This window comes from Daucus carota, chromosome 5, assembly GCF_001625215.2.
Source record: "Daucus carota subsp. sativus chromosome 5, DH1 v3.0, whole genome shotgun sequence".
Taxonomy (NCBI): Eukaryota; Viridiplantae; Streptophyta; class Magnoliopsida; order Apiales; family Apiaceae; genus Daucus; species Daucus carota.
In genome coordinates this window covers 992,493-1,009,891 of record NC_030385.2, presented here as the reverse complement: position 1 = coordinate 1,009,891, position 17,399 = coordinate 992,493, and the positions used below count along the sequence as shown (strand labels likewise).

Sequence of the window (17,399 nt, the reverse complement as noted above, 5' to 3'; positions counted from 1 at the left end):
AACATATATACCTTGCCATTGTTACAGCCGCAGGGTACTGACTGAGAAACATGTAAGCAAACAAGGTTTTTTGCATTATGACTGTTGTATAGTTATAGTATCAACTCTGGAAAGGAAGTTTGCAATAAGAAAGATCTTTGCATATAAGAGAAATCAAGTGCTAATAAGTATTTAATGCTGTATGAGAATTAATTATCCCAGGCCATCATATAGAAAGAAAATGAACATTAAAAGATTTCCCATATTCCGGATATAAGAAATCAATATAATTCATGAGTTGCCCTACCAGATTTTCCCTAAAGATATTTAACATAATAAATAAGGTTCCAGGTACCTGACAAGCAATTGATGCAACCATTTACCGGGGGGGTTCTGCCAGAAGGCATTAGGCAACGGGAAAATTACTCATTCTAGGGTTTTTGTCTTCCAGCAAAAAAAAACCCGCTGGTAGATGGTTGCTTACAATCAATGGGCAGGGACCAGCTGCCAAAAATAAATTGAACATCCACATACTGCGTCTGTAGAAATCTTACAGGTATGTCTCTAAGAATTGAGTTAACCAAAATCGGTTGCTGTTTCAAGAGCTCTCAAATCTGTCTGCTTTGTGTAGGCTAAGAATTAAAGGGTTTATCTTTTGTCAGGACTAAGAATTAAGGTTAATGTGATATAATTGTATGTGCAGAATATCAGAAACTTCTGGCAAACCAAATTGGTGTTGGCTTTCATGACCGGATGAGTTAGGTCTCATAAGATAGGAAAAATATCAGAATCACTCCATAACAAAATTTCTGGTAAATATGCAGTGACAGTGGGAAAATTATGTTTGATTATGAGCATGTCAGTTATGCTAAACAGCAGTAAAGCAACATAATGTGTGACAAGACACTTGCGTGACCATGTTATTACCAGGTAGCAAATATTTGAACTATATTAATCAGGTGGAAAAGAGCAACATTCAATATATTCAAATTTCAAAATACATTCTGGCAAAAAAAATTCAAAATACATATGTATTTTCTAAAATTTCCGTGATGTGTGTGACAGTCTACTCCGAAAAACATGAAAAAAAACATGTTAAGAGAACAATCTGAACTCTCTTCTGAACAAGATATTAGTAAACTATGATGCATTAGTTTGTGGCTTTTAAATTTCAATTTGACACATCATAGTTAATTATACTTAAAGGTGCAATAAGCTAACTAAGAACATCAGCTTTTGACTCCAACATCTTAGCCTCATGTTTGTTTGGAGGGATTATAATCCTGGGATAATTACACTATTTTCTTTAAATTTAAGGGATTATATTCCCATGGGATTGTATTTCAATCACTTTTTTGATACATTTTCGTGGGATTATAATACCTTCTCTCACAAGGTATTATAATCCCGTAGAAATGGACTAAAACAATGATTGAGTCATGAAGTTATGAACTCGTGGGATTATAATCCTTTACAATTGGGATATATAGTGTAATAATCCAGGGATTATAATCCCTCCAAACAAACATGGAGGGATTATGATCCCATTTTAGCACCAACAGATACAATTAATTCACACATCTTAATGTTGACATAAGATACTTTAATAGATAGAGAAAAACACGTTTCAAGACACCAACGATCACCCACCTGGGGATCCAAGGAAGTACCAATGTATAGAATGATAAATAGCAACGCACTTCTGAGAATACAGTACAAGAGATAGAAGAATAGTTTCTCAACATGATAACAATATAAACATATATAAATAAAAAAATAAAACTACCAAACCTCATACTCAGTACTTCCAACAGTCCCATTCGAACATATCTTTTAGTTCCATCAAGACCTCATTTTCCAAACCGCCAGCATATAAAGGAAAGTTCAAATTACCCCTCCTAATCGAAGGAGATATATTGCTCTCCTTACAACCCTCCCATCACCGCCAGAAGAAAGAAGTCCGAGACCTAGTCTAAAAACAAACAAGAGCTAAAAGATCGTCTTCTTTTAGTGTCTCACTAAGAAGATGCCAGATAAAGTTGCAGCATTCTTACAAATGAAGGTTACTGTTTTTTACAGATGTGTATCACCTCAAACTTATAATTTGCCCTTCATTCGGGAATACCTTGCTTTTGGCATCCACCAAAGCTTGCATGTGCCATCAACAAATCATTCCCAACGACAAGTATGACTCTGTTCGCACAAGTAGGGACAATTGAACCTGCAAAATTTATTAGAGATGTTAATAAGCAGAGTGGAATAAAAACTACCAAAGACAAGAGGAAAGTCGGCATAGAACAATCAAAATTATGTCAAAAGAACGGACTCAGTCTCAAACCCATTGACAAGAGGAAAGCCTTGATGCCTTGTAAATCAAGTAAGAAATGTGAAAATATTAAACAATCTTACATAACTATTATTCAGTTAGCAGGGATTTCGGAAGAGAGGAGGAGATAAGAATCTCTAAGAAACCAATATGTCAAGTAAGATAATACATGCATGTTAGGCAAAACTTGTAATTAAAACTTTCGTACTGTTTGTGATTTTATTTTACAAATAATTCATGTCATTTCCATAACAATTAGGCGTGCATGTCTGCTTATAAGCAGGAAATTCCACACTCTGCTATTGATGTTTATCCTTTGGTTCACTTAATGGCCAGCTACAAAAAAACTCAACAAACCCCTCTTCCGTCACTTTTTATGAAAACTTCTTCGTAAATGAAGAAAAACCTGAGATATTGATTAACTTGTGATGCAACATTGTACACTTTCTTCAAGCTTAAACATCTTTGCGCCAACAGATATACGAAATTACTGTAATTCAATACCAAGGGATAATCCACAGGTCTCTCCTTAAACATAAGATCTTATATGAAAATCAAATAGAGATTTGAAGAAGGCATTTTTCATGCGATCATTGCAGGAAACCTCAGAAGTAGAAAAACTACAAAAGGACAACTTATTGAACACTTCTGATTTCTGAGAATACAATATAATTAAACCATAGTTTTTACCATATATAACAACAACATGACCTCATAAATAAAACTAACAAAACCCATACTCGACATCTCTAATCCATTCAAACCTATCTCTCAGTTCCATCAAGACATCCTAATCCAAACCACCAGCATAAAAGGTAACTACCAATTGCCCCTATTAGTGGAAGGGAATACAGTTCTCCTCGCAACCCTTCCATCACAGTCAAAAGCAAGAAGTGTAAAACCTAGTCTAAAAACACAATGTAACAGCTCATAGGGTATTGATCGCGTACCAAGAGGGTGCCTCAGCCATGACATAGTGGCAGCATGCAAACGATATGAAGATTCTGGTTTTTCAGAGACGCCGATTACTTTAAATTCATAGTATGTGCCCTTCCTATGGAAATACCTTGCAATTAGCTTCCTCCAAAACTTAAGACTTGCAGTCCCGGTAAAGCAATTAGTCTCAACAAAATGTATGATTTTCTTCCCCTCATGTTGTGAGGAGGATACCTGGTAATGTTAAACAGACAAGTCTATCAGTACGCAATCAAAATTTCCAAACAGAGGGAAGTCGGCATATAACAAAGTACATAAGAAAGTCAAATAAAGTCATTGTGGACCTATTGTTTTGTCCAAAAAAAGTGTTTGAACCCCAGAACATATACAGCCTCAGTTCCTCTATATATTGAACCTTTAACTCGACAACTTTTGTGCGAGTAAATGGATATGCTGATTTACTAAAATTCTCGAAGATGTTTACGGCATGGAGTTCAACGAACTTTCCTTGCGGTCCAATAATGACAAGCCTGGGATTTGGCCTCAGCCCCTCATCATTCCTAGGAATTTTAAAAATCTGCCTCAACTTTTTACAAGTCTGGTCCTTATACGGGAGTGCCAACCAAGGCACTTTACTGAATCATCTACAAAGTGATTCTTCAGTCGACCATTTAAAACCAAGAAATACGTCATGAATGTAACAAGCACAATTCCAAAGTTTTCCTCTTCCGCAAACTGTTCATATATGTTTTGAATATTCATTGTAAGGGCATCGATTTTGTTAAATGGGCCATCTTCAAAAATTTACAAGCCTACGACCTTATCATCCAGATTATGAAGAGGTACCTCCTGGTAAAAGAAGTAACCAGGACATATATATAACAATAAGAAATCATTAGTATGTGAACACATATTACTTAGATAGAGTAAACTATTAGAATTTATACCTGCATATACTTGTAAACGACATATTACATTTAGGAGGGGACAGGAGTTTCAAAATGGAGGGACGATTTAGAAATTTCTGGTCTCATACATGAGGCATCATATCCTCTGGTCAGTGAAAGGATAGCCCTGAGCTCCATATTGAAAAAACATAGTCTTCCCGACATTGTAAGACTATGCCTCTTGGATCAATGACGAAGGAGACAGGCTAGGTATTAATGAACTTAGACATGAGGCATCTTGTTGACAAGTAGTTCTGCATTCAGAATCAGAGAAGGGAATGGCAGCCCATGGCATGACAGAGAATTTATCTTCGAACGATTCATCTAGATTTGAATCAAGTAAGTTTTGTGGCTTTACAAAGAAATCATGATCAACTTCAACACCAACGAAAACAAATTTGAGACCACCTTGAGGATGAACTGCATTGCATATATCCACCAAAGATGATGTCCAATATGTCAAATAATCACGCTGAGGAACTAGGGGAACAAAATGTAAAACAACAACTTTACCTTTGAGGTGCTTTAGCCTGGACCTACAAAAAGAAACACAGTGTGCATAGATTATAACAATTCGACAGACAAAAATGCAGGCACACGAGCATAGCCTGGGCTACCAATGTATACATGAATCAGTATAGGTAAAATCTAGTAAAGTACCTCTATGGTATATGAATAATCAATCAAGTAAACAACAAACAGACAAACATATACATGAGGTTATGAATAAGATAAGCAAAAAAAAGATGCCAGACAAGCGCGGTCATTATAAGTAATGAGAAAATCCCTGTCTTTAGTGAAGAGAAGTTGTGATAATCAAGTCTATGGCCTTTATTAACAGTAGTGTGCTGCTGCTTTGGCTTGTCTTTACCAGTAGAACAACTCTCTGAGCTGAAGGGTTCTAAGGATATTTCTCTTCTTCCCTCCTTCCTTCACACAATTTCAATCCTACCAAATTTAATTTACTCTTTATATTTGATTTTCACAAACTTGTTTTTGTTTTTTTAAAATCTTATTTAATTTTGCTTTCATTATATTGTTTAATTATTTAAACCTCCTTTTTAATGAAACGCACCTGTATCAAATTATTATATATGTGGATTATATTAATATATATTATAAAATTATGTTTGTTACACGCTTATATTATAAGATTATGCTTGTTACACACATCTAGTTAAGTTTTGTTATTTTTAATATATATATAAAGTTTCAATAACATCATATTAATAGATTAATTTCTATTATTTATTAATCGCCAAAATCATTTCAGTAAACTTTATTCGTCAAAAAAAAATAAATCCTGACAGAAGTCATTTCTGACAGGCGTAAAGTAATCCTTCGAGACAGAAGGTGCAGAAATAAGAAAACATAGAACAGACTGTTACAGACATAAACAGAAAGAGGACAGACTGCTGTTACAAGTTCCTTGCAGATTATACTATAACCTTCATACCTAAAACAAGAATTCAAACATATACGAGTAGGCAAAAGACCAAACCTTCAGATGTTCGGAAAAGATCTTTTCTGTCAGAACTCCAGAATATTAATCCATGCAAAAAAAATTTGTGAGATACGCAACAAAATATATTGATATTATGTAGCACTTTGTAGTGTATACGATACGTAGCACAGTCCACGATCTAAATCATCCTTGTTAAGACATGCTGTAGCCTAAAAATGCACCTGTTTTTTAGATCATTGAAATATAACTAGTAAACACCAAATAATAATCTTATCTCATATATACTATTATGACTGAATGTGGACAATCCTACACACCTAATGCTGAAGAAATTGTATATTTATCCAGGAAACTTTTGCCAATAAATAGCAAAAATATTTAAGAGAGAGGAAATTTTGGCCAACACCTTTTCATCCCCAGTAATTCCCTCATCAAGTTATACTTGCTATCTTAATCAGTATGATGGTTAAACAAGAACACAAAATATGACATAGTAGGTATATCATCATATTTTGAACTCTTTTGTGCCCATTAGTCAACGGGAGTTGCTCCACTCTGTCCAATAAATTCTTTCTATTATACTTTAATACAATAACCAGATTGAACGTTCATAAACTGTCCATAGAGATCTTATTCTAGATTCCCTTTTAGATAATCAGCTGTTTTGTCGCAAAGCCAGATAACTAACATTTTTTGTTGTTTTAAGACCTCTATTGTGGTCCTACATAGCTTTATACATGAAAAATTTAATATTAATTAGAGATAATCGAAACATATCAGAAATTTCGTTAAATCAAATGTTGATCCGATGACCACCTGACAAATTTTGTCTCACAAATGGGACAACTATTGGTTTTCCTCCTTGATTATCTACCTGGTCATCTACACACAATTAATAAACAAATATAGAACAGGCTACAAAAACAAAGTCAATGTTCCATGTAACAGTATTTCAAACATCCAGGTCCTGCTCACACGTACAGCTACATTCTTTATTGTCAGAAATCACGTACACGAACATTTGAAAGCAAAGACAATTGATATATATTCAATCTTTAAGCCTTACCTGATATTTGAATTCAAGGTTCTCAAGGGACCAATTTACCCTGGTCTCTTTTAGTTCATATTTCCAGCAACAACCTGCAGGCCAGAGATCAAGGTCAAGAAATTTAGCATCACAAAGTTATATAGGAGAATATGGTTTTGTATGCTTTTGTTTTATTTCAATATCCCGGTAATTATTACTTGATACATATAATCACACCAAACTCATTGCTTAAAGTAGGTTCAGGACTGTATTTTTTATCTGATGTTTGTGGAGATTAGCCTCATTGTAATACTTGGAGCAATTCAGTAACTGCTCCAAGTATTACAATGAGGCTAAGCCTTTATTTACAGAACAAAACTGAGAAGTTACTGTCTATATTACTTACTGCTAGCAGTAGAGATAGATGCTAGGATAGGAATAGGGGACAAGTTGCCTACAAACTATCTACACTACATCTGACTTTTATTGTAGTAATTATTCTTGCAGTAACTATACATTACTGATATTTGACAAATATAGATCCCTGAAACTTTCATGCTGATCTCCACAAAAACATCAGATAAAATGTATACATGTTAGAGGTAAATTTGAAAACAATATAGGCACTAATGAGGGAATGGGCAATTTCAAAACGATGAGACCAAAAATTGAAAAACTACCTTCCCCAAGTACATGCATCAGTCTAATTCATTTTGTGAAGCACAAAGGAAATGCAACATCACACCTTTCAGTCCAAGGTGTAGTTTTATCAAAGTACTTGGAAGAAGCGTGAGTTTAAAAATTAAACTCTGAATAAAACACTTAATGAAAAAGGGAATGGTAAAGTAACTATCATGACGCTTCTTTATAAGGTAAAAACCAAACCTTCAAAGTTTTTCAACTACAAGTTTATCAGTGTGCACTCCATTAAAACAAATTTCTGAAAGATATATACATACTGTTGTCCTTCATAATAATCTGAATTAGATGTGATGCTTTTTTTATTTTTTGTAACAGGCCCTTACAACATTTTATGTAATCACCTCATCGTGCATCCTATCTGGCATATATAATGGCTCCGAACCGGAAAAGCTGAGTACGGAAATAGATAAATATTCTTTTTAAGTAAACAGCGAAAGCAATTTGGATTAGCTTACAAAAGAACTGATTTAAAAAAAACTAGCAAAAAGAGTCTATAATTATCCTAAAGATCTGTTACAGAGAAACATGAGAAACTTTTGGCCTGCAGATTAGCAGCAGCTCTTCACAACAAAACTGTTGTAAAACAACATTTACCCTCAACCTAAAGGCGACGATGAGTAACATTCTTCACTTTACGTTTCCTTTCTACTCGATTTGAACCCAACACAGTAGGAAGGAACTAAAGTTCTCCTTCTGAAAGAGTTACAAAGATAACAAAATGGAGAACAGACTGATAAAGCAATAATCAGAAAGAGGACAGACTACAGATACAAGTTCCTTGCAGATAATGATAAGCAAACTTCTTAACCTTCAACACTAAATAGGTGAATTCTACATATACGAGTATGCATAAACCAAACCTTTAGATGTTCGGATAAGGTCTTCTCCAACAGCAGTCCAGTATATTTATTCATGCAATATTTTTTTGTAAGGATCCATATTGTATGCATAATACATGTGCAAGCTGTTTCCAGAAGCACCGCTAATGGAATTTTCACTTGGATTCCATTCCAAGTTGATGTAGAATAAAAGTTGTCAAAGCATGCAGATTGTTAGAAAGTACAGTTTCCTATCAGTTATTGGTGGTCACTAAGACAGGTTCCTAACCATAAATAAGTCTCCGGTGGTTACTAGCAGTTATATAAGTAGTTATTATTACTTATTCAAAGATATTACAACCTATGGGAGGTGGCAAGTGTCTTTAATCAGTTAATGGTAGTAGGATTGTCTAATTACATACAAGCACTTATTGTATTGTCGCTATTATTATTACTACTATGCTATTTTCAAGAAAAATACAGACTTCGTCTATGTACTTGTTGATTCTATACTATTAAATAGGAAGCGATGATTGAAAATCCAACACTTCTGTTACGCCACAAGTGGAGAAACTTCATCATGAAATCAAATAAATTTCCATTTGCATCTAAGCCTGAGTTTTCAGGCGCTGTCATATTACATATTAAGTTAAGTTAAATGTGCAAAAGTAAAAAGAAACATATTATCGTAAGTATTACTCATAAGCAAATACTGTCTACGAATGTAAACAAAGAGAAAATGCATCGAGTTCTTCTGACAACAAGGGATATACTGATGCCTAGGGATCTAAAAGGCCTCAAGGGAATTTGACTTGTCGCCTGATAAGCATATCATAAATTTAAGCCTTACATGTATTTATGGCAACCCCGCATTAAAATTGAAGTATAGAAAAGCATATCTAATATGACTAGTCAGAAACAGTCATGTTCATTTTAGGTTAATCTATAGTCAACTAGTATCGAGGAGCAAGGTGTAGTGAGCAAATGTCAAAATCAACATATTAGGATACAATAGGTCGAAGCAAACCATTTTCACTGCTACTTTGCAAGTATTAATGTTCATATATACCTCACTGGTTTTTTTCTGGGATCCAGTGCGGTTGCTTCTGGACTATCCTTGGCAGTCCAAAATGCGCGAAATAGATCTGTGACAACATATTTATTGATATTACGTGCAAGTTATAAATAAGAAATAAGAGTAACTTTAGTACAGAGGTAATTATACAGGCAACCAGTAAGAACCAGGTGCCGCCTGCTGACCCAGAATGACTCTTAAGGAACTATTGCCACATAAACAACACTCAAATTTATCAAAGATGCAATCAATTCATACAGATAACAGAGCTGCAGTGAATAATTAAATAATTTCATCAATTCAAGTGTGAATCAGAATTAAGAATTTAAGATGATTAGTATTCTGGAGAGACAAGGTCATCTCTTGGCTTAAATACTCGTGAACATGGAAGCTTGACAATGGTCCATTATCCCATAACTATAAAACAAAAGTATCTGGTAAAATGTGAACGCAGACAGCCACAACATGTCGCGAAAAAAGAGTAAGCAATTATATATAAGTAACAAACAGGGAACCTAAAGACAGATAGGAACGGGAGTGCATATATAGGTAGATATCAGTTATATTGCTTCGTAACCAAATATTTATATCTCTGTAACCAGATATATGATGGTAAGACATAAGAAACTTACATCATTATATAAAGTTTCACCCTATGAACATCTAATCAACTTCACAATTCAATCAAAACACTGATGTAAACATATTAACGAATTAATTTATCAACTCTGTTAAAAAAATCAACAGCTGTGAGTCATAGTGTATGTCAATTTCATGTCGTGCTAACAAAGATACACCAGGTAGAAGAAAGTTTTACTAATATGGAAGAGTAGGCAATTTTTTTTTCCATAGACCTGATCACGTTGAATTAGATAGTAAGCATCCAAGGTGAATCGAAAAGATCCAAGACTTTGGAATGGATCCATACATTATAGGCATTTTTAAATTAGTAAACATAACTAAATCAGATCATTACTGAACATGCTTCCCAGACTTTAATCAAAATGTTCTTCAGGGTCATGTGATTCATTATGATGGAACGTATGAAGACATTGAGAAAAGTTCTTTGTTGACCTTTGATATCCCTTAATAAGATACCTTCATGTGAGCAAATCCATCTCCATCCACAAAATAAATCTTTGAATTTGTACAATTGTGCAGCAACATAAGCAAAGGTATCATATAATCACCTTGCATACAATTTAAAGAGACATAAACAGGACATCTAGCTGGAGTATAAACATTGACAATATGGTACCACTAATTTGCGCATACATTTAGATACACAAAAGCTCTAAGGTACAGAACAAGTTTCAAGAAGTGATTGATGTTCAGGCATTTTAACAAAGAAGAGTATAACTTTTAACAGATTTACCTCCTATTCATGATATGACAGTGAAACTAATTATGCCTAATGCGAATCATCCACAACCAGTTCATCCTTCTCCATGTGACTGGCAAGAATGGATAAACACGAATATATCATATCTTGTTGTGATACTTCAGTGTCTTCAACAAAGAAGGGTTTAATTCTTCCATCAATCTCTATCCAGCTACACCCGGGATTCTTTTTCAGCCCGAGCTCTTTCATCTTCAGTCTGACTTTGCGTGCCTCATTCCATTTTCTGCCAGAAGCGTACATCTTTGCTAAGATAATGTAAGTTGATGGATCATTAGGATCCCTCTCAATTAGCAAGCTTGCAATTTCCTCCCCTAGTTCTAGTTCACCATGCATATGGCATGCAGAAAGTAGTGTACTTAACAAATCAATATCATCTTTAATATCCGGGGTCCTCTGGAGAATACCATAAGCTTCTTGTAATTTTCCAGCACGCCCAAGTAAATCTATCAAGCACGATAGCTCAGCAATTGTGGGTTGAATCCTATAGTTATTGATCATTGTGCTGTAATAGTAAAGTCCCTCGTCAACTAATCCTGCATGACTACATGCAGAAATGACAGCCAAGAAAGTAACTCTGTCAGGTTTGATATTAGACTTCTGCATTTCTTTAAAAAGCTGCAAAGCTTCACATGCCTGGCCATGAGATCCATAAGCCATTATCATTGAAGTCCATGATACAAGGTCTTTCACCCGTAACTGATTAAAAACGCTGATAGCTTCATTAACAGCACCACATTTAGCATACATATCAAGAAGAGCTCCAACGACTATTTGATTTGATTCAATCATACTCAAACTCATTGACTTGTGTATCTCTTTGCCCTGCTTTAAGGCACCTAATTGTGAACATGCTGCAAGGACACTAGCCAGTGAAAATGCATCAGGTTTTATCCCAGCTTCTTTCATATCATTGAATATGCCAATAGCCTTCAAGTAACAACCTACCGATACATAACCAGAAATCATTACATTCCATGCCACTATATCCGTCTTTGTCATTGCTCTGAAAATGAACTCAGCATACTTAGTACGGCGGCATTTAAAGTAAAGATCTACAAGCGTGTTCAGGATGAATATATCAGCTTCAATGTTATTTCTGATCATATAACCATGAAGGAACTTCCCATGTAGTAGTGTCACCGAGTTAGAACAAGCCATTAATAAGCTGCTCAAAGTTGTCGAAGTAGGTTTGTTTCCTTCTTCAATCATTCTCCACAAAAGTTTAATTCCTGAATTACTGTCTCCTCGTAATCTATATCCTGCAATCATAGAATTCCAGGAAACTAAGCTCTTTTTGGGCATTTGATCAAAAACCTCAATAGCCGTCTCTAAACAACCACATTTCCCATACATATCAACAAGAGCAGCACTAACAAAACTATCCAAAGGAAACCCACTACTCAACATTTCATGATGAATAACCTTCCCCCTTTCCAAATCCAAAAGCCTAGAACACGAAGAAATCGCAGTAGTATAACTAACAGAATCAGGCGAAAATCCAGACCCCTTCATTCTCCCAAACAATTCCAACGCTTTCTCCCACTGCCCATCATGATAGTAACAAGACATAACAGCATTCCAACACGGAACATCCCTCGCAGGCATTTCATCAAACACTCTCATCGCATACCCAAACAACCCACCTTTCGCATACATCCCCACAACAGAACTTGCCACAACCACATCCCAAACATAACCTCTTTTCAACACACTACCATGAACTATCCCACCATAATCAATCCTACCCAACTCACTACAACACTTCAAAACACTAGGGTAAGTATAATTATCAGGCCTAATACAATCAAATTGCAACAACAAAACTCGAAAAAGATCAAGAACTTCCAAGAATTTATAATTCCTAGTGTAAGCTGCCATAAGGCTATTCCACAAAGATATATCAAAAGGGTTTTCTACAGATTGAAAAACAAGCCTGCCATAGTTAAAATCTTGGCAAGAAAAGTAGAAAGTTATGAGATTTTTGGAGAGGACAATGTTGTTTTTTAAGCCTAAAGTTAAGATCTTTTGATGTACAAGTTTGCCTTGTGTAAGTAATCTTGTGTTGGTGAATGTTTTGAGGAAGAACAAGAGCTGTGGGATGTCCATGAATTCAAACTCAACTGTTTTTCGAACATTAACTTAACTGATTTATGTAAGAGAACTCATCTCCCGCCTGTTTTCACTTTGCTTAACTGAGTTTGACTTTCTTTGATCGTCAAATGTATATAAATTTAAATATACGATAATTAATCTAGACATTTGTACTCAAAATTTAAATTGTTATTTCACATTTCAATATTTTATTATACACAATTTTTAAACTATGAAGAGGGTGATTTATAATATTTATTTTTTTATTTTGTGTGTTCGTTTTTTAGTTTTATTTCATATACATATACATATAATATGTATTTTTAAATAAAATAAATTTATAAATATCTTTAGATTAATATATATTTATCAGATATGCTAAATTGGTTTTTTTTTAATATAAATGATAAATCAGTTTCTAATTCACATATATATAAATAGGTCTCATAAATATATTTAAATAATTAAATATATTTTAGTTATAATTAAAAATGTATCAAAACATACAGAAGAATTGTGCAAATCGATTTGAAATTTCCTGCGAAACCCATCGTCTCTTCCTCAGTAGAAGATCTAATCAGTCAGATGTTTGTAGAGAAATTTTTTTTCCCCGTCTTCCATTACTAGTTGAGCATACTGCCAGGCGGGGTTAATCAGACCGCACAAACCGTCCACACCATATTATAATATGCGGTTTTAAATTTTTATGGTACGGTCATAGTTTGAACTTTTTACAAGTCATCCGGTGTGGTGCGGGTTTTATATTTAGATATCGCGGTTCAAATTGCACCGCACTGCGTATAATATATATATTATATTATATATTTATACACATATATTATTCTTATATTAATATTACATCTTTATTTATTAAAAAGTTGCCCAAACCAGTATTTAAGACCCAGTCCATACAGACATGTACTATATTTCAGATTAGCCCAATCCAATGGTCTTTACTATAACCTAATATTAGCTCTATTTTTTTATTCTATTTATTTAAAATATTGTACTCCTCTTTAATAGTTTAATATAGCTCTTTAATATAGCACTGTAATGACTCTTGTCTGGTATGCCAACCATGAAGTTGATTTTAAATTTATATTTGTAATGTGATTTGAATGTTGATTTGGTCACTGAATGAAGAGACGAAGTATTAATCAATATGAACCGCACTACACCACACTGTATCTATGTGGCGTGATTTACGTGATTTTTGATTTACACGGTGTGATTGTGTTTTGAATATTTAACCAAACCGCGTATATAGGTTGGTCTACAGTTTTAGAGAAAAATAGCACCGCCCGCATCACGGACCCCTTTAATACTAGGATCCTCTCATCCTAAATGCAGACCTCTTTTGGCGGGGGCCGCCCTCTCTTGACGGGGGTCGCCCACATCGCGAACATCCTTGATACTAGGATCCTCTCATCCTAAATGCATTGGGTTGTGTTATGGAAACTAATCTGATACATCTTGTTAGACTATATATATTAAAAACTCTGACAGATAAGTAATTTTCCAACCAAATTTGTATATATTTTGAAATTTTTTTGATTAAAATCATTTATAACATTAATGATTTATTACTTTATTCTCATTTTTTTATTAAAATAATTTATGATGTTAATTGTTTGGATCAAATTCGGTTTATTAACTTTAATATTGTGCATAATATTATTTTTGTTCAGTATGTTGTTTAAGAAAAAATATTAAATTAAAATAATTTTATTATAGTGGAATTTATGTGCTTCTAGAATTAAAATTGGTAGATAATATTTGTTTTGAACCAAAAAAAGAATCATAAACATGTTAAAGGCATATTCATTTTGAATTAAGAAAACAAACTATAAAATGCAAGCAAATATCAGTTGCTTTACACAATAAAACATATTTTTTTCCTAATTTAACGATGCTTATTTGACGTATATATGATCAAGCGGATAAGTTTTAATAACAATGAGACTATGCCATAAAATTATATCCTTTATACTTATTATATATAAGATATGATATGATTATATTATTTTACCATTGTTATAGAAACTTGTTCTTTTTGTCAAAAATAAATTTCCGGGCATCACCAATTCACAATCCAAGAAGCTCAACATGTGCTGGGTATGTGCATGCTTGGGCACCACTTAAAAAAAAAGAGTACTTAATTTGTTTTGGAAAATGATTTTTTAATAATTTTTTCAGATACAAATGATACAGAGGTGTTTCGTATTCATTATTTGACAAAAAATAAATGACTTATTTACGAAAAAAGTAGAGTCTAATGTATTTTTCTCAAAAAATAAAATCTTATTTTGAAAAATAAGTTTAGCCAAACACCCATACTGTCTTCCATTTATTCTCCATTACAAACGATAATGTGTTCCTAGGATTATTCTTTATAAGGAATAAGTATTATGAGAAATATTTTGTAGTATTCTGATTTATAATCATTAGAGAAATTCGTTTCAAAAAAGAAAAAGTGGCTTTAAGAAATAAGCAGTGAGGTTCGCAATACTTGCAGAATTAGTTTTCAGAAAACGTAGTAGCAAAAAAAATAAATGAAATAAGAATATCATTTAGATATAGAAAACGGGATAGAATATAAAGTAGCACTCCAATTTCCTTAAGTTATTCCTTATCGAGGAGGGGGGAAAGGAAACTAAAGACTCGAAAAGGACTTTTTTATATAGTTGTCGAAAAAAATTTATTGCCATGTTTGAAAAGATTTTCAAAGAAAAATAAATAATATTTGTTCAAAAGAAAAAATAAATAATAATTTCACTCCATTCTTTTCCTTTATTTACCAAACTTGAAACCGCAACATGAATCTCTCGATGTTCTCATCACGTTGGCCCATTGGTACTACATGTATCAAATTGAAATTGAGTACAAATTTAAATTTGTGACCATATCTATTCAGAATGATTTTATTGTGAAAATTACTAATAAATTTATTATTATTATTCAGATCATAATCAATAAATACATGATACATGACCATTAATTTTTTTTTTTACCTAATTTGATATCTCCAGTATCTTCCATCTTATTGGGACAAGGAAAATTGGATATGTGTACTAATTTAAAATTTTGACTCGTTATCTGATTTTTTGAATTATAAAAAATCTATTTTGAAGTATAAAAAATCTACTGGTGCATATGGGTGAAAACAAAAAAAAGCTGAAAACAATGGTACATGTAAAAAAATAAATAATTCCAACTAAATTCAAGCTTGTATCAAATTCGTTTGAAAATAATTTATGATATTATTTTTATTTATGTCCATACCAATTTCCACTAAAACTGTCACTTTCCCTTTTGTTCTTTTTTTTTTCTTCTGAGGAAGTAAATTTCAATTATTGGTGGTGGGAAACTATTTGAATTCTATTAGGAATTAAATCTCTTTCCATAAGAGACTCATATCAAATACAATCTCTTGCACAAGGAAATAAAGACCTACCAAAAACTCCAAAACTCTATAAATTTAATCGCATTCCACATACCTTGAGAACCCTAAATCTTGTGCTTGTGTGCAACTATAAGCACGCAAGCATAGAAAATATTTATATGAACTTGTGGAGGAAGGAGTTTCGAAAACAAGTTAAGAGCTCTCGTCTCAGGAAGAAGAGGAAGATGATGAAGCAGAGCAGGGAAGTAGAGATGAAAGATGTAATGCTGGTGAAGGATGTCGAAAACTTGGGTGCCGGAGAAGAAGTCAAGAAGATGAAGGGTGTCCTGGAGTCTTGCTGCAGACAGGAAGATCTTCCTAAATATGATCTATCGAATAGCCATTCCATGCAGGGGGAAGCTTCGAGCACTAGTTGTGATGTGTGCATGGATGTGTTCTCGATCAGGGATTTAGTGTGTGCTCCCAGCTGCAAGCACAGAGTCTGCAGGGATTGCATGAAAATTTATCTGAGGAAAGAGATACAAGAAGATGCCTCACAGGTTGTGTGTCCTGAATCTAAGTGTAAAGATGTTCTGAGGCCAGAGTTTTGTCGTAGGTTTATTCCTGAGGAAGTGTTTTGTAGATGGAAGAGTGAGTTAACTCTGGCATCTTCTTTTGGGAGGAGGAAGATTGAATGTCCGAATCCTGATTGTCGACAAGAGTTCATGGATGATTCGAAGGGATACCCCATAAGGGCGTGCCCAAAGTGTTGGAATTTGATTTGCATGCCCTGCGGACTGGTGGAGTGGCATGCTGGAAAGGACTGCCACACCTTTCGTATGGAAAATATGTATTCCAATTATTATGAAAGACGGGCACGATACAATTTTCAGCACGACGGAAAATTTCGTTTTGGACTCTGATATTACAGCCTTGATGAGTAGTAGCATCGTTGGAGCCTAGTAAGGAGGGTATCCTTTTTACGATCTAACTAAAGGTTTTCCAATGGCATACGATAGGCCAAGGTATTGGCCTGGGTTTATCAGTTTAGAATTTTCATGTCAAGATATAGCTTATATAGTCTTAGAGAACTTGCTACTGATATGCAGTTTGATCTTAATAAAGACAATCTACTTATTATTTTCAGGGAGGTCTATTTTACTTCATGTTTTTTACTGTCTCTTCTTTTGATTCAAAACCCAAGTGATGGAAACAGTTCTTCGTATTAAACTAACATACTATACATATT

The 17,399-nt window shown here is 33.9% G+C and overlaps 2 protein-coding genes across 4 annotated transcripts; one reads left to right on the top strand and one right to left on the bottom strand.

Annotated features, from left to right (window-relative positions):
• Positions 1 to 5,880: 5,880 nt before the first annotated feature.
• LOC108220565 (pentatricopeptide repeat-containing protein At5g27110) lies at positions 5,881 to 12,874 on the bottom strand. 3 transcript variants are annotated; one of them, XR_010292589.1, is made up of 4 exons: positions 10,651 to 12,874; positions 10,374 to 10,465; positions 9,270 to 9,345; positions 5,881 to 6,793 (listed from the first exon to the last, which is right to left on the bottom strand). XR_010292589.1 is itself a non-coding variant. In XM_064094821.1 (2 exons), exon 1 carries the CDS (start codon positions 12,781 to 12,783, stop codon positions 10,687 to 10,689), a length of 2,097 nt encoding a protein of 698 aa, XP_063950891.1. In that variant the 5' UTR covers positions 12,784 to 12,874; the 3' UTR covers positions 9,646 to 10,465; positions 10,651 to 10,686. The 3 variants fall into 3 exon arrangements, 1 of the variants encoding a protein (XP_063950891.1); XR_010292588.1 differs by having other exon boundaries at positions 5,881 to 9,345; XM_064094821.1 differs by lacking the exons at positions 5,881 to 6,793; positions 9,270 to 9,345 and having other exon boundaries at positions 9,646 to 10,465.
• A 3,455-nt stretch (positions 12,875 to 16,329) lies between these two features.
• LOC108221125 (uncharacterized) lies at positions 16,330 to 17,073 on the top strand. Its single transcript, XM_017395024.1, has one exon. The coding sequence runs from the start codon at positions 16,330 to 16,332 to the stop codon at positions 17,071 to 17,073; it is 744 nt and encodes a 247-aa protein (XP_017250513.1).
• The last annotated feature ends 326 nt before the right edge of the window (positions 17,074 to 17,399 follow it).

What these genes read in the sequence shown, in the direction of transcription:
- LOC108220565 (XM_064094821.1), bottom strand. Translation starts at nt 12,783, where the DNA reads ATGGACATCCCACAGCTCTTGTTCTTCCTCAAAACATTCACCAACACA.
- LOC108221125 (XM_017395024.1), top strand. Translation starts at nt 16,330, where the DNA reads ATGAACTTGTGGAGGAAGGAGTTTCGAAAACAAGTTAAGAGCTCTCGT.